This window comes from Arachis duranensis, chromosome 9, assembly GCF_000817695.3.
Source record: "Arachis duranensis cultivar V14167 chromosome 9, aradu.V14167.gnm2.J7QH, whole genome shotgun sequence".
NCBI classification, from domain to species: domain Eukaryota; kingdom Viridiplantae; phylum Streptophyta; class Magnoliopsida; order Fabales; family Fabaceae; genus Arachis; species Arachis duranensis.
Genome location: NC_029780.3, coordinates 80,721,985 through 80,742,831, shown reverse-complemented (window position 1 = coordinate 80,742,831; position 20,847 = coordinate 80,721,985). Strand labels below are relative to the sequence as shown.

General features: G+C 33.3%; 2 protein-coding genes and 1 long non-coding RNA gene across 11 annotated transcripts in view; 1 reads left to right on the top strand and 2 right to left on the bottom strand.

Moving 5' to 3' along the window:
- The window catches only part of LOC107466009 (T-complex protein 1 subunit gamma), a gene marked incomplete in the record, with an annotated part of 5,465 nt that extends 5,363 nt beyond the window's left edge, over positions 1-102 (bottom strand). Inside the window, 1 exon segment of the mRNA XM_021130291.2 lies at positions 8-102.
- Positions 103-7,473: 7,371 nt separating this feature from the next.
- LOC107466010 (uncharacterized) lies at positions 7,474-10,219 on the top strand. Of its 8 annotated transcripts, XM_021130299.2 has the most exons (9): positions 7,476-7,768; positions 8,041-8,129; positions 8,246-8,324; positions 8,427-8,516; positions 8,625-8,702; positions 8,846-8,920; positions 9,086-9,138; positions 9,797-9,838; positions 9,987-10,219. In XM_021130299.2, exons 3-8 carry the CDS (start codon positions 8,283-8,285, stop codon positions 9,828-9,830), a joined length of 372 nt encoding a protein of 123 aa, XP_020985958.1. In that variant the 5' UTR covers positions 7,476-7,768; positions 8,041-8,129; positions 8,246-8,282; the 3' UTR covers positions 9,831-9,838; positions 9,987-10,219. The 8 variants fall into 8 exon arrangements, 6 of the variants coding, with proteins under 6 accessions (XP_020985951.1, XP_052109742.1, XP_052109743.1 ...); XM_021130292.2 differs by having other exon boundaries at positions 7,474-7,768; positions 8,041-8,324; XM_052253784.1 differs by having other exon boundaries at positions 7,475-7,768; positions 8,219-8,516.
- Positions 10,220-11,249: 1,030 nt separating this feature from the next.
- LOC107466019 (uncharacterized) lies at positions 11,250-14,351 on the bottom strand. 2 transcript variants are annotated; one of them, XR_002367099.2, is made up of 3 exons: positions 13,693-14,351; positions 13,489-13,611; positions 11,250-11,456 (listed from the first exon to the last, which is right to left on the bottom strand). It is a non-coding gene; the product is annotated as an uncharacterized LOC107466019 (long non-coding RNA). The 2 variants fall into 2 exon arrangements; XR_001587587.3 differs by lacking the exon at positions 11,250-11,456 and adding an exon at positions 13,040-13,408.
- Positions 14,352-20,847: the final 6,496 nt, after the last annotated feature.

Below are 20,847 nucleotides of genomic sequence, written 5' to 3'. Positions count from 1 at the left end.
TCCTTTTTTTTTTTTTCAGTTGCAGGATGCAGGTCGAAGTGAAGTGACAGCGCAAGTGAGAGAGACACTCAGGGTTCTTCCTTCCGCCAAAACCCTTCTTTCTTCACTTCCACTTTACCCTTTCTCTTTCTAGTATTCTTTTTCTTTTCTATTTAAACAAAAAAAAAAATACTGCTAGATTTAATTTTTAGTTTTCGATTAAAAAAACGTAATTTAATTCTATACAATCGTATTGTTGTAAATTCACATTAATTTAAATATGAGATTAGTTAACACGAATTCTAAAACAAGTTTATTATTTGTAAAAAGTTTTAAATGTTTTTATTTACAAGAATATATATTTAAATAAGTTTTTAAAAAATTTTATTTCGAATATTTTCGTTCTTAAAAAAATTTTAGTAGGGTGAGGTCCTTAAATTTAACAAAAATAAAATATATAAATTTTTACGTCATATTTTTAAGGATTTATTTACACAAATAAAAATAACAGATTGAATTAAGATAAAAATTTATATATCTTACTTTTATAAAATTTAAAAAATCTTAATATAATAAAATAGTTTTGGTTTTTTAACGATTAATTGATTTAAAATAGTAAATTAAAAAAAACAATTCTTTTATATATAAATATATTATTTTATTATATTTGATTTAACTCTAATAGAATTTCAGATGAATTTATGAACTTCTAATTCTGCTAGTTTGATTTTTAGAACTTTAAATATAACATAGTTTATTATATAAATTACATTTATCGAATATGAATTGTTTGAAAAGCTAAAAATTAGATATTTAAAATTTATTTAAGAGTTGAATTTTTTTTATATTTTGAAATAAATAAAATTGATAATTTTAATTAAAATGAGATTTTTAATTCTTGCATTTTTCTATTTATAAACCAAACCACTTTTAAGTTTGGCGTAGTAAAATTTTTATTTTTCGAAAATAGCTTATCAAAATTATCTTTTGAAACACATCTTTTTTAAAAACGTTAGCATTTATATTTGATAAAATCCACCAAAAACAAAAATATTTTTTTAATAAACAGAAGCAATAATAATTATACTTAGTAAAATAATTTTTAAAATTTAGAAACACCACAATAGATATAAATATAAGAGTAAATTTAAATATTTATTAATAATATGAGGTTATATTAAAAATAACTTATAAATAACTTATTTTGTATTTATTTTTTAATCATAAAAATGCTTATTTAAAAAAAGTGATAAAAAGTCTTTTATTATAGAAGAAGTCATTTTTTTTAACTTCTCCATTAAACATTTTAAATGCCTTTTTAGAAAATTATAAATTAATTTTAAAAATGGAAAAACAACGATTTGTTGTAACACCCTACGATACAAAATCTTAAGCTATAGTCGTAGATCAGAGGTGGTGAGACATTACGATACCTAAAAATAAAATACATTCATAGTATTCGAAAGATAATAATATAACTAGGATATTGTGAATAAAGGATAAACACAACGACAACCGTTGTCACACACGAAGCATTAAAGATAAAAAGCGTTTATACACAGAAACAAAATATATATTTTGATCCATGATAAGATACATAATAAGAACTAGTCTCGGCCTGCGAAAAAAAGGCCGACTAGAATATTACAAAACCAAAAAAGTATAAAAAATATCCTGTTTCTCTAAAATAAAACTGAGGAATATACAATTAATATGCTCAAAAGTGGAGAAAATGCTACATAAGCCAAAATAAAGTCAAAAGATAAGTCTTCTTCGCTTTACCAACAGGTCCCCCACTCTCAACGAGATGTGTCACGTCCTGTATCTGAAAAATAAAAATTTGCATAACAGATGAGAACTAAAAAACTTTTAGTAAAATAATAGTTCTAAATAGAGACTATGTAAAACTATATGAACCCACTAGGTAATCCTAATCTCCAAACTCATAAATTTAAGCCTAAGGTTCTCTTTAATCCCAATAGGGTTAAATTACTAAGTCTCAGTTTTGTAATTATCTCTAGTATCAATCATTTTCAAGATAATCTCATCTTTACTCCCAAACTCAATTTAGTTTTCAGTTCAATATTTTAATCTATTATCAATTTCACCAAAATTTCAAGCAGTTATATCTCAAATTCAATCTCAGCCTTATAGTTAGATCAATCACAAATAATAGTTAATAGGAAATTAATGAGCTAAGTTTAACATACTCTAAGCTATTAAGTCATCATTATTCTAGATATCATAATTGCTTAATTCAATATCCAATTTAGTAGTAATAAACACAATTAATAATCAATACAATTCAAATACAAATAGAAAGTAAGTATAGCAAGTAATATAATTAGCAATTAATAGAATATTTAAATAGGCAAACCAAATACAATATGCACACTCAAATAATTTTAAATAGATGCACATGATGCATGTCTGTCCTACTAGTCATGAGCTCACGTATCAGTTATACCGCCAGACCTGATACAAATTCGGTTGGCAACTCCCGGATTAGTATGTCTTTTGCGCATTCACAGGAGGAATAAATTTCGAGGGAGAGTGCCCTATCACCTTCCCAAATTGTGCCAAAAACAACGAAGAGTGCTGTCTCACCTTGCAACCAAAGAGAGATATGGCGGGAAAAACTTCGAGGAAGAGTGCCCTACCACCTTTCTTACTTCTAACAAACAATCAAAAGATGATGTGGGAGAATATTCCGAGAGAGAGTGCCCTACTACCTTCCCCACTTCCACATCGCAACAAGAGCGGGAATCCTTCATCGTCAACTTGTCTATCATAGCAAGAGAGGGAATCCTTCATCCTCAACTTGCCTATTCATGAGCGGGATCAAACCACCGTCTCCACAACATCACACCACAACCATGAACAAGCAGGATGGAATCACCGTCCCTGCCGAGTGCAAGTGTCAAATCAATACACAAGTGGGATGAAACCCACGATATTGTCACGCAAGCGGGGCAAACCTCCAACCTTTCTAATTAATGATCATTATCAATCTCACACACACAAGTGGAATAAGACCATCATCCTTGCCAAACTAGTCATTCATACCACAATAAGTCATATTCATTGACTTAAGTTAGTTTCATAAATTATTATATTTTTTTAACCCCAATTCTTTACCAATTAATCAATTATGTTATCTCGTAAGTGGGATATTGCCACCGTTCTCATCGCAAATGAGACAAAACCACCATTATCGCACAGTAATTTACACATCGAGCAAGTGGGATGATACTACCGTCATTGTCAGGTAAGAAATCAATATCACATATAAAACCAATTCGCAATTCCATCCAATTTTGCAAGATACGACCCAACATAACCCCATTCACTCATTGACTAATCAACCTATTATTCTGTGAGCGGGATAACACCACCGTCCTTACCATGGGTAGGACGAACCTCCATTCCCGCAATTATTTCATTCAGTTAACTAAGTGTTTATCTGAAAATTAATAAATTCAATTTGTTAGATCTCTTTCTAGTGTATTCAATGCTTATTAATCAGTTATTCAACTCCATATGAAAGTTAGAGGAGTTTACAAACAGACTGAAAATGCTAAACAGAAAAAAATTGACATTTCAAAAAATTTTGTACAGTCGTGCATACGCACGATTGTAATTCGAGTTGCACAACATGCGTACGCATATCTCGTATGTACAAGCAGAACCTACTACTTTCCAATTCATACGTACGCACGATGGGTGCGTATCTGCGGGACATAGTTCTGCCAAAAATATTGCAACTCTGCATAATTCAGTTTTTTACACCCATTTTCAATCCTTAATAAATTTTGCTAAAAAATCAATTTTCATCCATTTTTGGATGGTTTTAAAGTTCTCATTACCAATTTTAGTTCAAGTTAAGTTTTACCCAAATTCAAACTCCTAGCGCCAAGTTATGCCCCATCAAAATTTGTCAAAAAACTCATTTTTACACAATTTTCTGCATGATATCATTTTACAAACTCTCAATTCATTTCATTTCAAAACCACCACAAATCATTACTAGGCATCCTTAACACTCATTTATCAACTCTCAATCTATTCCTAACCATTCAAAACCCAAATCACCCAATCTAATGCAATCAACCATTTCATTACTCAACAACAGCATCGACCAACATTTCACACACACCATCCAATTCAAACTCAATTATCCAGTCAAAAGCAAAAAATTATTCACATTAACAATTCCACCATATTTAATACCTCCATTGAGGCTTATCACTTACCAAAAGGGTGCACTCACCCAATCACGGTCTCTGGCATAATTTTCTCATTCCATAGGCATTCATAGGTAATCATACACAATTTAAACCCAATTTAATCATACATCCACACAATGCTCATCAAGACTCACTTGCATCAAAATCATACATCATAGCACAATTTAAATCCAATTCAATCACACATCCAAATAATGCTCATCAAGACTCATTTGCATAAAAATCATACTATCATTATTCAAACCATTCTTCAACCAATTATTCACACTAATCCATCAATAATTCACAACAACAATAATTTTTATTCAATCTTATCATAGGGACAATTAACCTAGATTTTCACATAACCTTACATAATGTCTACCCAAAACCAAAACTTATACCTTATTGACGGTGGTTTCAAACAACTTGGATATCCTCTCCGAATGGATCTAAGCCTCAATTTTCAACCAACGCCTCCACCAAGCACTCTGCAAGCAACCTAAGCATTCAATCTCGCGCCAAAACAAGCTCTTGAATTTTTTTTCCTCTATCAATCCAAGCCAACCACTCAAGCAACTCTATTTAATTTAAATTCACCAAATTCTCAATCTATGATTCATATAAAATGGAGGTTTAAAGGAGGAAAAGTCACCTTACTTTATCCTACTCGAAATTTGGATGAATTCTAACCATAATCTATGCTAGAGATTTTGTATTACATCAAAATAAAAAATCTCAACACCAAACCCCCTAAAAATGCAAAATCAGGTAAGAAACAAAAGTGGGACGAAAATTTTGAAATTTCTTACCATAATAGTTAAGTAAAAACGAAGACAAAGTCAAGACAAATGTGTAGCCGCAAATAGATCATCGATCAGAGCTACGATTTGTGAGTTATGTGGATTTGAAGTTTCAATGAATAGTAAAGTTAGAGCATGGTTCTTCACTCTCTTCTCTCTTAACTCGTTGCTCCCTCTCTTTCTCAAATGGGAGATAATATGCTAAATTTTGTGAGTAAGGCGGCTTATATATCATGGGCTTGGGCCCAATGTGGGGCCCATTTGTAATTTTGGCCCATTGGCCCTACCTAAGGTCAAATTCTTTAAAATAAGTGTTTGGATTTTTATTCTAAATATTTTTCTCTTCACTTTTATAATTTTAGTTTTTTCACACGCAGTACCGAACAAATTTAAAATAATACAATAAATTTTAACGTAAGTACGTATTTTTCCACAATTAATAATATCTTCGTGCTCAATTTTATTTTCTAAGTTAAATTTTCACCGGAATTTTTTGAATTATAAATTTTAAGTTTTTAACCCTTTTTGCTCATAATTAAATTATTAATTAATTATTTATCATTTTTCTGGGTTTTACATTTGTACCCATGAACTTTAAGAATTTTGACAAAAGTACCTGTCAAAGAAAAAAACTAATATTGTACCCATGAAAAATGAAATTTTTAACCCTTTTTGCTCATAATTATTAATTACTTTATTACAATTATTTATCATTTTTTTGGATTTTATATTTGTACACAGGAACTTTACGAACACTAACAAAAGTACCTGTCAAAGAAGAAAGCTAACATTGTACCCATGAAAAATGAATCCTACGATAAAAGTATCCAAACCCTAATTTTTTGTTGACTTTTTGATAAAATTTCTAAATTATCCTCACCTTTTATCTTCAATCTCAACTCCACCCAATCTCTTCCTCTCCAAATTTCAACGTCTCTAAATACAGCCTTCCCCACATCCAAAAACAGCCCCTCCAAAAATAACAATACAAGGCTTAAATCTAAAACACAATTAATTCAAATCTATTGTACGAGTATTAGAATGAGAATTACCTTTGCATGTGAGGATAGGGATTGGAGACGGGGACAAAATCGATGATTAGGGCCTCGACTCAAAGTTCACGTTCGTTAAGGCCTTTGTAGAAAGAGGAGAAGAAAGAGTTCTAGCTGGCGTGGCCCGTTGGAGATGGCGAATGTCATTCAACAGAGTTATGGCAGATTTCGGCCTGGAATGAGACATGGGAACAACAGTGTCAGAGTCATCGTCGTCCACGTCATCATCTTGCCTTTTTTTAGCCAAACTTTAACATTAAGCCTCTAGAGAGTTTAGGAGCGAGCTGAAAAGGTGAGACCCGAGGACGTGGCAAAGACATTGACCACAATGGATCTTCGACGACGTCAGGGGCGGAGGAAGAGGGAATTGCAGCGATTTCAATGTCGGTGACTGAGGGTGGCAGCGATAAAGTGGCGGGGGTAGTGACGAAAGGGCTGTTTCTAGAGGGCGGAGGGGCTGGAGACGATGGGATTTGGCAAAAAAGAGATGGTGTAGAGTTGATGTTGAAAATAAAGGGTGAACGTAATTTGGAAATTCTATTAAAAGGTCAACAAAAAATTAGGATTTGGATACTTTTGTCGTACGGAACCCATCTTTCATGAGTAGAATGTTAATTTCCTTTTTTGACAAGTATTTTTGTGAGTGTTCCCAAAATTCATGAGTACAAATGCTTGTTTTTTGTAACATTTCGCATTTTTTAAAAATCTAAATATGAATAAATTGTGACTTACTTTATTTTAAACTCTTTATTTTTATAAATTAATCTATTAAGAGTAATGAAATTAGTTTTATTAATATTTAAAGTTAAGTTAATAAATATTCTTGTTTAAATTTTTATAATTGATTATTTTATAATTTGAAATTAAAATTTAGAAATGAAAGAAACTATATATAATTTAATTTAATTAATTTCTATTATGAATAAATTAAAGTTTATTTTATTAATTTGAGCTCTTAGAGATTAATTTGTAGAAATGATTAAATTAATTTTTGTAAATACTTTAAGTTTAAATCAATTAATATTTATGTACAATTTTTATTATAATTAGTTATTTTATATAAATTAGAATTAAAATTTTGGTAATAGAAAAATAATAAAAAATTATCTAATTTAATTTAAGTAATTGATATTTTGAGTTTAAACTGTATTTTATCAAATGCGATTAATATGTTTATTTTACAACTAAATAACTATTTGAACTCATTGATGAATTAATAAATAAAATTATACGTGTTCTGAAATTAATTTTTATAATATTATATTTAACTCAAAAATTGTTATTATATCTCGAATATTTTATAAAATTCCTAAGTTACTCGCATATATTTTACTTAAATCCTAGTTCTATGTTTCTTATTCTGTATGTATGGTAATTATCTAATACGTATATCCACTGACCAATTAAAAGCACAGACGCACGCTGCCACCCACCCTTCCCCCAATTTACCACACATTTCAATAGAACAACACAGAGGGAGAAGAAGTGGAAACGAGAGACTGAGAAACAGGGGAAAAGGGAGCAAGAGAGCACGATATGCAGATGGAAGAAGGAGGGAGGCCGTCGCACTTCTAGCCGCCGCTGAAGCTCCCCTTACCACTGTCCATGCCGGTTAGGGCAGAAGAGAAGAGGAAGAATGACGGAGAAGAGAGATTGACGGGGAGGGTAATGCTGCTGCTGTCGATGTGGGGCTGCTACAGGAACGGAGGTTCTTGTTTCTAATCTCTGTTTTTTTATTTTTTGGAGCTGCCGCCGGTGGAGCTTGTCATCAGAGAAAGCAAGCTACCGCCACCAACTCTTAATTAAGCCATATCCTCCTCCTTGTTCTGATTTCAATTTCCCCATTTTTGAAACCATAACACTCTCATCCTTACTCTGATTCTACTTTGTTTCTCTACCATATGTTTGTTTTAATCATAGTGGCCTATATCCTTATTTTAGCTCAGCCCCTTTTTGGCTTCTATTTTCTGCTACAATTAGGTCGAGTATTGACGCTGGTGCTGCCATGGGACTGTTGAAGCCTGTTCGTGGAGCAGTGTGGATTCTTTGTGTTACTGGAATTCCAGCAGGTTATAACATAGCTATCTGTTGGTCTTGGTATTAACGTATTTAATTAAATGGAGCTTTGCTTTGTTGTGTATGGGTTTTCATGTTACAGTCAACGAGGCTCTCTTGGCTGTTGCAGAGATTTGAGTTCAGTGTCCGTTACAATTACCGTTACCATGTCCTCCGATTCCATTCCTGAAAATGAAAACCTCATCCTTGTGCTGCTTCTCTCTATTTTACCTTCCTTCCATTTTCATTTTTTGAAGCTCAAAACATGTTCCCTTTCTAATTCTCATTTCTCCCTCTCTGTTTATGTGCAGTTAGGGTGTGGATCAGTGTCAATTGATTTGTTGGCCACTGTTGCTGCTTATCCCAAACCTGATGAAAAAATCAGAAGCACTTCTTTCAAGGTTCATCCATATTCGCGGTTTAAGATACGAAATTTTAATTATTTATTTATTTTCGGGGTTAAAGAACGCAACATTCTTTGGTATTAATTGTTTGCATTGTTTGTTTAGGTTGAAGGAGGTGGCAATGCAGCAAATGCTCTAACCTGTGCTGCTCGCTTGGGACTCAAGCCAAGGCTTATATCCAAGGTTCTTACCCCTTTTTTGTTAAATCTAACGCATATTCTATGATCCTTCGTATCCTATTAGTCTTGTATAAATGTTGATATTAATTTGATAACCTGTTTTTTATGTAATAGTTATGAACCTGTTTGACACCCGATTATTATTAGGTTGCAGATGACACTCATGGCAGGGCCATAATAGATGAATTACAGGCTGATGGTGTTGATACATCTTCTATAGTGGTAAACTAACTGTTTGCAATCTCCATGAAGCTTTTTGTTTCTGTGATCTTCAGTTTCTAGTCTTGCAGTTATCTGATTTGTTTCTAGTCGTTGGTCGGTAAATTACTCTTTATTATGCATGTGTAATTTATCTTATTGTGTTATCTACTTCTCTTTTATCTGCAGGTATCCGAGGAAGGGACTTCACCATTTACTTATATCATTGTGGACAGTCAAACGTAATGATCATTCTAACTGTTGTCAATCTTTATTGAAAATTTGACCTATATAGTACTCTCAATTCATTACTTAGTACTTACTCTCTTGATTGTTTTGACTCATTGTACTAATCCTATCTACATATGGCTACACCATCTTTCTTTATTGAGTAATTTGGTTATCTGAATTTCAGAAGGAAAATAAGGGCATTGATTAGGTGGATCTAATTGAGAATCTAGTCAAAGTCCCGTGCTTGGATTTGATCATAAAATAGTGGATTGTGTTGTATTTTTATTTTTCTTGAATAGAAAAATCAAAGTAAACAAAAGTTGCAAACCCTTTTTTGCCTATACATCTCTTTTTTATTTTTCTTGAATAGAAAAATCAAAGTAAACAAAAGTAAGCAGGTTAATACTGGAATTCTCTGTTCTATGATATTTGGCAAAGTTTTTCATGAGAAAAATGTCTTGATATGCCTTTCACTCGAAGGCAGAGTAGCTGAAATTTTGGAAGGGCATGAGTGAAAATCAGACAGGTTCATCTTTTATGAACTAGAAATCGAGTCAATGAGGCAATGATGCTCTTCATGAAATTGAGTTAGTCCTTGTTCTAGCTGTTAAATACTAACTGCTAAATCCTCTGTTAAATCTTGCTGATCAAATTATCTTTTTTGCAAAGCCTGGAGCAATTATTGGTCTCTCTGGAATCTTAAGTGAACAGGTAGTTTAAATGTTCAATTAATTCTCATTATCGATTTTCTTTATTCGGAATGCAGCTATCTCTTTGCTGCCAAATGCATATTCTTGTTGGTGGAACTGCTTCGAATCACATTCTCCTCCTAAATTCATCTCCTTTGTTCCTTATGCAGGTCCAGAACTTTTACAAAAATATTCACTATTCTTAGAAGGCATAGAAGTGTTGAAAATGGATGACTGGGTCTGTGTGAGTGGCAGAAAAAGAAAGAATATAGAGTTGATGTATACTAAGAATTATAGTTGATGATCAACATATTTTGTTTATGTTTTGAATTATATTGAGTTGCTTGTTTATAGTACTTTTCTTTTAGTTTGATAATACGATGAATTTGTTTATTTTTTGAAATAGTATAAATATTCAAATAAAAATTAGTATTAAATTTATATTTATTTTGTATGAAAACAAGTTTATTTTGTAATTAGAAAAATAAAAAAAATCTATTTTACCTTACTGATGGATTTACAGACGGATTTTCTGTCTGTAATCAGAGTGTGAGATGATTTTTCAAAGTTCAAATTACAGACGGAAAATCTGTCGAAAAATCCGTTTGTAATTACAGGCGGAAAATCCGTCTGTAATTATAGACAGAAAATTTGTCGGAAAATCCGTCTCTAATTACAGACGAAAAATTCGTCTGAAAATCTGTCGGAAAGTTCGTCGTCTCAGGGAAATGGATGGAGAATTTACAAAGGGAAAATCTGTCGGTAATTGGTAAAAATCCGTCTATAATTTTCCGACGGAAAAAAAATTCGTCGGTAAATAATTTTCGACGGGACTTTTACAGAAGGACAAAATCCATCGATAATTTCGTTTGTAATAAAGACTAAATCCATCTGTAAATCTGTCTGTATCAATCTATTTTCTAATTGTGAATCTCATTTAATTATTTATCATATAAAATATGATGTTTTTCAAATGCACAATAAGTATCTGCAGTACATTTCCTTTTCATTAACACTTTATTTGGATAAGTGGAAAGAAAATAAAAAAAAAAGAAAAAAAGAAATTGATATTTTTTTATTGTTTGAATGAATAGAAAATAAGAAGAATAAAAGGATAGAAATTAACTAATATATGAAATAACAAATCTACCCTTATCATAAAATAAAATATAAATATTTTTATTTTATTTATTTATTTTTTTATTGTATTTTATAAATATTATAATTTTATATATTTGATTTAAATTATGTATCTAAAACATACAATGTTTAAATGTGAATTTTTATTATGATAATTATAACATCCTAACTATCAAAATGTCACGTTTCCGGCTGCGTCACTCTGATAATTCGGGTATTACGACGATTCTTAAAATATTTAATACTAGAATATATGCCTGTTTAAAACTTAAACCGTATTTTTCAAAAGACCGTTTCAAAATAAAACATAAGTCCATACTTACAACCATATATATATACATATATATAGTAATAACTTACAAGCTTTACATAAAACAAAATCCTAACCCTCTTACAAACATATAATAGTGATGGCGAGGGATAAATAAATAATAACTAAAACAATAACATCAAATAAACAAAATGCAATAAAAATCTTTGTAAGCCTCGTCATCCATCTCCTGAAATGATAAAGCTATAGAGGGTGAGAACCTAACCACACGGTCTTAATACAGAGTTTTCAGAATTATCATAAGAAGATATTTAATAAAAAAATCATTTTCAAACTCAGTGATTATCGTTATCCTATGAATCCTTTGAAAACCGATGGTCTAACCACCAAAAATTCAAAAGAATTTTTAAAAAAGTAAGTTAATTATCCAAAAATTAGAAACTCACTTTTCAGATAAAAGAATCTTAAAAGTTTTCTAACAGTAAAAATGACCAACCTGTTCCAAACATAAGTTCATTAAGTCTATGTTGAACCAACTTGACATTTCATACTTTACTAGACCACAACACAAACCAAACATGGCTTCAGGCCCAAACAGCTCAATCAACATCCAATTCACCATAACCCAACCAATTTTCAGTCACAAACACAAGTAAGGATGTTCAAGCACAATCAAGTAATTACATCAAGTAGAGCAATTAGAAATTAAACAGAATTATTCACATAGGTAAACCAAGTACAATATGCACATCCAAACAATGTCATATAGATGCATATGATCAATGCCTGTCCTATGGTTGATGAGTCTCATCTGTCGGTTATGAAGCCAACCCGATAAGTCCGGTTTGCTAAACCCTTGGACTGTCCCCCGATGCGCATCCCATGAGTCTATGCATAGCTTTTTCTCATATATATATATATAAAATCGCTCAATGGAGATACCATTCCCGGGAATTTATACATGTCCAGTCACCCTTACGTCGTAGGGTCAACAGAGTATCGAGTCTCAACCTAGAACACGTGGTGGCAAGCCACGATACTTTATCCAAGAAAACTTGTATCTCAGATAAAAGAAGTGCAAAAGCCACATATTCATTTATTCATCATCATTTCCGCACTTCATTAACAATCCATATCAAATCAATCATCATTCAAGCCATAAAGTCACTTTTTCTCAAATCTCTTTACTTGGAAACCAAAATAAATCCATCTCAGACTTAACTTTAAAATCCTCATTTCTCAAATCATTTCAAGCTCACAAACTACTTCTCCTCAAACGTAAATTCTCTTTTTTAAAACACAGTCACCATCCACAATATCTTCCCAAAACATTTCAAAAACCACACCAAATTAAAATTCTCTTTTAAAAGATTCAAAATCATTCATCCTTCCATTCCGATCATCAACAATCACAATTTAAAACATAATTCTTTCTTTTCTAAATAAAGCAAACTTAAAACATATAATCTTTAAAATCAAATATTTTTAAATAATTATTTCAAATGAAGCTTTTTTATTTTTATAAAAATTTCGTTAACATCTCCTTTGAAACTCGAACTCTGCCACCCTTTTCGAGTCTCATCCAAATATTCTTCAAACCATTCTCAATCATTTCCAAATCTCAATCATTTTCCAAAATTCAACCAGTCCTGATATCAAGTTATTTTCAAATTGGACCAATTCCAATATTAAATCATTTATAAAATCAAACTAATTCAAAACTAAATCTCATTCAAAATCAATTCATTTTCATATCTCAAATCATTTCCAAAGCCAATGCATTTATATTATCAAATTAACTTCATTATCAAATTAATTCCAAAACCAATAAAAATCATTTCTCATAATAATCAACTCAATAACCTTACAAACCAATTTCTTATCAACAACGCACACCACTCAAGCAATCAGTAATTTAATCCAGCAAACAATTACATCTACGAGACAAACATAATCACAAAAATATATTGTTTCACATCAATATCTATTTATAACAACTCTGCAATATAGAATAAATTTTAAGGAAAACCCTATCTCAAAAAATTGAACCCATAAACTAGACGCGTCACAAGAACCTCTTCTCTCAGCCCGAAATCAACTACAGCTTCAACCACAGGTCTGTTCACTTCCGCAATAGCAGAAATGGCTTTAATCGCAACAGGCAATCCCGATAACTCAATCCTAAGACATAAATATCGCGGAGATCTTAAGAACATATAACGAAAAACTAACAGTGAGGGTTCAAAATAAAATATACTTACGGTAACAGCAAAACGAAGCAGTCGCAATCCCAAGCTGACCCGGCGGTAGCTCCGACAGCGGCCAGAAACTCCGGTGGTCCATCGGTAACCTTAATTTTGATATGAAATCATCGGAACTCAACCCTACAATACCAACAACTCAGGGCCTCTGATAACTTATATTGGAATATTGATTTCAAAAGTTCTGGAAATAAAAACGCTTACCAAGAAGGCAAAGGCTCAGCGGCGGCTTCCGACAGCCAGACGGCGGCGGTTCACGATGGTGACACGGCTCTGGCGGCAAGACAGCGGTGGAAGGTGTCTCCCTTTCCCGTCGCGTTCTGACCCTTCATCCATAGTTCAGTTCGGCGATGGAGCAGATCCATGGCGCTGATGGAAGCACGACGGTGACGAGCTCCCTCAATGGCGGCGTGATAGATCTGACGGCGACGGGATCCTTGGCGGCGTCTTCTCTCTTCCCGCAAGCGTTCTCCCTCGGTGCGACTGTGCGGCGACTTGGCGGCAAGGCTGGGCACGAGGATGGCGCATGAAACGATGACAACGATGGGCTCTGCGGCAACAACGCGACGGTGATGGCAGTGGGGCCTCCCTCTTCTCCTTTTCCCTTGCTCGTGTCTCCTCTCTCTCTTCGGCTAAGTTTCCCCACGCGGCTCCCTCCTTCCTTCGATGGTGACACGACGGCGCGGCGGCAGTGATGCCGGCCGGCGCCATCTTCCTCTCCTCCCTCTTCCCCCTTTCTCATTCTTCCTCTACGCCCTCTACTCTGTGTTCTTCCCTTTACTTTTTTTTTTCTTTCTTTCTTCTATTGGTGTGGTATGAAGGGGATGAGTGGCGGTTTGCATTGGCAACTAGGGTTTGAGAAAATTAGGGTTAAGGTTATGTTTTGGGAATTTAGGATTTTGGTAAAAATTAGGTATAAGGATAGTTTGGTAATTTTAATATAATTAAGAATAATAAAGTAATTGAAAACTAATTTTGAATCTAATAGTAATATCTATAAAATTATCATTTAATTATTGATTTATAATTTATTTTCAACTCAATACTCTAATTCAATAATAGGAGATAATTCGATTAATTTCCTTTAAATTATAAAATAGAGCTAAAAATCTAATTATTCAAATTAAAGCATATAAGATACTCATTATTTTTAAATTACTAAAATTTTAAATCATAAATAAAAAAATCTTCAATTGGTATAAAACTCTCAAAAAATATATTCTTGAATAAATAAATAAAATAAATTATAAACAATTTTATTATCTAATTTTCAAAAATTCGGGTTCTTACAATAATATATTAAAACTAAGTTTATATTAATAATTGTTATAATAATATAACTAAGAATAATATTGAAATTAGATAAAAATAACATTCTCTTCTTTGTTCTCTTGTGATAGAAAAAAAATTGAGCAGGATCCACATAAAAAAATTATTTTTTTATATCCAAATAAAAAATATTTTTTAATTCATTTTTTCACTCTTTTTTAACACCTTACCACACAGAGTTTTACGCTATAGTCGTAAATTAAAGATGGTGAGGCATTACGATTCAAAAGGGTATACATAACAATACTAGTCTCGATCTGCGAAGACAAGACTGGCTAGATAATATAATAAAGTCCAGAAAGATGCAAAATACAGTCTGTTTCTCCATAGTCAACCTCTAAGAGGGATATACAATTACATATACAAAAGAGAAAAACAACAACATCTAAAGCAAAATGAAAACCCAAAAGACCATCTTCGCTTCCGAGAAAAAATCAACACGCTCAACGAGGTGCATCACATCCTATATTTGTAAAATAAATAATTTTCCACAACGAGTGAAAACATCATCCTTTGGAGCTCTCAGTAGGATAATAATTCTGAATAGAGATAATCTAAAAAGATATGAACCCGCTAGGCAATCCTAAACTCCAAAATCTACCAATTTCAAGTCTAAGGTCCTTTCTAAACCCAAACAAGGAAAAATCAGACTAAGTCTCAACTATAAAAAAATTTCAGATTCTTATCTATTCGCAACACAATTTGACATCTCTTCCAATATCATCATTGTTCAATTACTGTAATATAGTAGACAATAGTTCAAATTTAGTAGTCCATGGTAGTCATAATTCAAATTAACACGGCCGCTGGCCCAAACTAAAATCAAACCACGGCATCCAGCCCAACATGCGATCAATTACGGCCTCCGATCCAAGCAAAACAATCAAATACAAGCCATCAGTAGCCCTCTCAATATCACAATCCATAATTCAATTAATTATGGCCTTCGGCCTAAATCATAATTATACCATAGACTCTGACCCAACATATAAGCATACCATTTTCATCAGTAACAACCCTCAGCGTCACCACCGCCAGCATAAGGGATCTTTCAGTTGTTCAAACACATACAAAATAATACAAGGAATGCACAGATAAAGAGAATAGATAAAACATTTAGATCAAGTAGCATATAGATACATTTAATCCAGAAGGCAAACCAAATACAAGTTGCACACCAAAGTAATATACACAAATACAAATGGTGCATGCCTGTCCTACTGGGCGTGAGCTCACGTGTCGGTTAAACTGCCAGAACCCGTCACATCCGGTAGCTAACCCAGATATGGTCTCTAGGTAACGCATCCCCAGGAGGAGCATCAACGAAGGAGAGTGCATTTTCACCTTCTCCTGGAGGTATTACGAAGGAGTGTACCTATCCACATCGAAGGAGTGTGCCTTTCCACATTGCAACCAGAGAAAGATGTGGGAGAAAATAATACGAAGGAGAGTACTTTTTCACCTTCCCTACATCTATACTACGACAAGAGAGAGAATCCTTCATTCTCAACTTGCCAAACTCATGAGCGGTATGAAACCTCCGTCCTCACTGTGGGCATGATAAAACTTTCATCCCCACAACTATATCGCAACCACAGAACAAGCAGGATGAGACCTCTGTCCTTGTCCGGTGTAGGTTTCAAAGTAACATCAAACCAGTACGCAAGCGGAAAGCCAGCCGAATCTTGCCAGAATAAGGATACAGGCCTCATTCAATTCACAGTAAAACTCTTTACTAAATAAGTACATTCGCCCCAAGTCTTCATCAATACTCATTAACTTTGATCCACAATCTTATCTAATCCATAGGTTCACACTCATTCCCAAGCCTAAAAATAAGTTGTCGGACCTTAGTTAGGGGTTAGGAAAGTTTACAAGCTTGCCAGGAAAGCCAAACAGTTAAAAACAAAATTTTAGTATGAAAATAAGGCTTGTGCGTATGCATGCACCATAATGCATTCTCAGCTTGTATGTACACACAACATTATCACATTCCTACTTTGGGTGTTCTTTTCAGTTGCGACCTTTAAATTATTCCCATTATACTCGCATTCTTGAAAAAGTGACATTGGTAGCACTTTCTTTTTCTATCTTTTGGGCCTTGAGCTTGCAAGCTGGCCTTCTTATTTTCATCTATGATCTTTTCTCTCTTAATCTTATATTGTTGCAGCAATTCAGCTCTTGACTTCATATGTGTAATCTCAAAGGAATTGTTTTCTTTTTTGGACTTTTTTTCATTTCTTTTTGGCCTAAAGTAATTATCTTTTTTTTTACTTATCTCCTCTTCTTCCATTTTGTATACACAAGAAATAAATGAAAAAAGATACAATTAATTAAATTAACATAATTAACATAAGTAAGTAATTAAATAAAATAAGCAAAACAACTAAGAAAAGTGAGTTAATTAAGATTCTATAAAAAAAACACTACAAAAACACACATCAAGATGTTTCAGAATTACCATTCTACATCTATCTATATTCGCTTTTCTCGTCTTCCTCACAACGTTGTTTGGCAAACATATTTATAGCTATATCTATAATGATTGTTCGTAGATCATTCCTCACTAGATTAACTTTGCCACTATCATTTAGAAGACTTGGAATCATTTCAAGTGCACACGGCTCCCTTGTATATATTATAGGAGAATCAAACTCAATGTCATCACTTATCCTAAATAAATCTCTTGGAATTATTTTTATAACATAGTATTTGTCACTCACATATGGGTCTTGCTCATAAAAGCATTGGTTTACCTGATATGCTAGCACAAATGGTTTTTCTTGGTAGCATTTTTTATTGAAATACACACATGAGAGACTAAAATTGTTTTTTGCTACTTTATACCACTCACTTAAATAAGACTACCTTAAATTGGACATAATAATCTAACTCAAACATATCAACTATTTTATCATAATAGGTTACTTTTACTTTAATTGGATTCTTATCTTCCACATTAACAATGTAAGACCCGAAAAAAATTATAAAAGATTAATTGAATAATTAATTATTAAATTAAAATAGTTAAAACGCGTCCAGATAGGGTGGAAAATTAAAACTTAGGAATTTAAAAATTTAACGATGATTATTTTGGAAAAATGCGTAAAAATGCATATTGGTAATTTAACCGGCAGTATCGATTTAAGTTTATTCGGTGTAACACCCTATAACACTAAGCTTTACCCCAAGGCCCTAAAGCAAAGGCGATAAAGCACCACGATAGTTTTAAATCCATAAAATAATATATAGTCAAGAAATAATAAGACTAGAAACTCGATGAAGGAATAGAAGAATAAAGACGTATAAAAAAGGAATACAAAGCGTGAAGCGTTCACACCCGGTAACAAAAGGACGTTGGCACAAAAAGGACAAAACGTAATATATAAAACCTTACAAACAGCTTCAGGATATACAAGGTAGTAAATAAAGTAATCAAGTTATATGTACAATATACGAAAGGGAACTAGCCACAACCTGCGGAGTTTAGGCCGACTAGTTTTAACCTAATACAACAGAGTTTTGATAATAAAACAACTTACATCCTATCTCTCAAAGTTTTCAGAGATAAAGTCTCTAAGGCATAAAGTATGCAAAAGTGAGAGACTACAACATAATAAAGCAAAAGTAAAGCTAAGCCATCCTCCACTCTGTCACCACGTCTGCAAACTCACCGAGGTGGGTTGCGACTTGCATCTGAAAAACAACAACATATATGGTATGAGAACCAAGGTTTCTCAGTATGGTAACATTGCCCAATAGATAAGATATAAGGTTCCGGAAAGCCAAACGCAATCCTAGAACTTCTCACGAGCATAAAGATTCAAAGCATATAAAAATACATTAAAGCCAAAAAGGGTTAACTAAACTTAAGTATTTTCTAACTAATGAACACCATGCTGTCCCACAGCCTTCACCAACGTAGTCCCCATGCGATCTCATCGCCACCATCTACCGAACCTCCTCAATTCCAGTAAAACACAAGTAATGCAGACAAGTAAAACACAAGAAGAGTTCATATATGGAAAGTAATTCAATTAGCAATTAGGCATGTTATTAATTTAGGCATAATGCAAGTAATCAGAGCAAACAAACATGTAAGAAATGCATATGATGAATGCCTATCCTATTGGTTGTGATATCACTTGTCAGTTCAACTGCCAACCTAACACATCCACTTGGGATGTCACCTTTCTGCCACGCTCCTAAGATATCATGCCCGGCTCACTTGGTGCACCCCTGGAATATAGTGCCCGACTCACTTTTATGCACTCCATGGGATAAAGTGTTTGGCTCACTTTTAACCCTGGGATATAGTGTCCGACTTACTCTTATGTGCATCTCCTAAGATGTAGTGTCCGGCTTATTCTTTCGGGTTATAGTGCATGAGTTCTCTCTAATGGCACGAAAGGCTATGTGAACGGGAGACTGCCTCAGACCTCACATCTGAATGTAGGTAGGAGACTGCCACAGCCCCTATGTCGGCGTCGTAACTTCGACAAGCGGAATTCAACCACCATTCTTGCGTGAGGCGCATATCGACTTACCAATCATAGTATATCAAGGTATGTTATTCAATTTCAGCGATCACTGGTCATATTCACCAAATTTCTCAACCTCAATATTTTGTAATTCCTCAACCAAATTCCTTATTAATACAACACTCCACCAAGTCACTCTAATTATTCCATCCACAATACGTTACACACTTAAGTCACCGTCTCTAAACTCATAACAGAAAATATCCCGTTATTTCACCCAGTACACTCTCGCTCATCCCAAAGCCTAAACACTAGTTAGGAGATCTTAAACAGGGGTTATAGAGGTAAGAAAGGGGAGTGGATAGGCAAAAATAGTTAAAATAAACATTTTTAGCAAAATAGGACATTCGTGCATACGCACGCCTCGTGCGTACGTGCAAGTCCCCTTCTGTGCGTGCACATGGTATGCGCACGAAAAACATTTGATTCTGAAAATGCAAGTCGTGCGTGACCTTGCTTTTGTGCATACACATGGTATGCACACAACACTCGCGCAAAGCTCTTTCATTCCTGTAACGGCCATTGCGTACGCATGACCTCAAAATTCTGCAACTTCTACATAATTCAGTTTTTAGCCTTAAATTTCAAACGCGTATAACCTTTTTGTTAATAATCATTTTCAACCCGTTCTTTGAACGACATAAACTAGATGACCCAATTTTCATTCAAAACAAGTTTTACAAGATTTGAGGGTTTAGAAACCAAATTATGGCCCATAAAAAATGGTTAGAAATAAATTTTTACCAAAATTTACAAATTTCTCTAGTTTTCAAAACACTCAACCCATACCAAATCAACCATACCCCATTTCAATACCAATCACGCTACTATACATTAGCAATCATTCCTCAATTACTTTCCAATCATTCCAATGCCTAATTTATTCAAATTTCTATTTTCTTAACTTCTCCAGCAAATTCTTACTCATAAATCTACAATACCACCAATAATGATCACAATTCATTAATTTCCATTCATTCCACAACATCACCATAAACTCTATCATACAAACTTATTCCATATTCAATCTTCATCCATTATTTTACAGCTCCAACAATCATCAACCTCACCATCAAACATCAAAATTCACATACAAATAATCACATATCACACACTCAATGATTTAATTCTACCTTAAGGCAACTAGCTTAAGTTTCACACAACATTACATATTATCTAGAAGAAACCGAAACCATACCTTGGCCGATTTTCTCCCAAGCTTAAAACTCCACAAAAACCTTCTTTTCGACAAGCTTCTCAAGCCTCCAAACCAATCCAATAAGCTGCAGCCACCAAAGCTCAAACCCAAGCACTCCAATGCCAAATTCAACTCCAATTCAACATGAATTTCACGCTAGTTCATACAAGTAATAAAAAATCAACACTAGGGTTCAACAATTTAATGATGAGCGGATAATTTATACGCTTTTTGGCATTATTTTTAGGTAGTTTTTAGTAAGTTCAAGCTACTTTTAGGGATGTTTTCATT

Coding starts and splice junctions, on each gene's coding strand:
- LOC107466010 (XM_052253782.1), top strand. CDS start 8,178: ATGGAGCTTTGCTTTGTTGTGTATGGGTTTTCATGTTACAGTCAACGA. Junction 8,517..8,624: donor TCAGAAGCACTTCTTTCAAG/GTTCATCCATAT, acceptor TTGTTTGTTTAG/GTTGAAGGAGGTGGCAATGC. Junction 9,139..9,796: donor ATCATTGTGGACAGTCAAAC/GTAATGATCATT, acceptor TTTTTTGCAAAG/CCTGGAGCAATTATTGGTCT.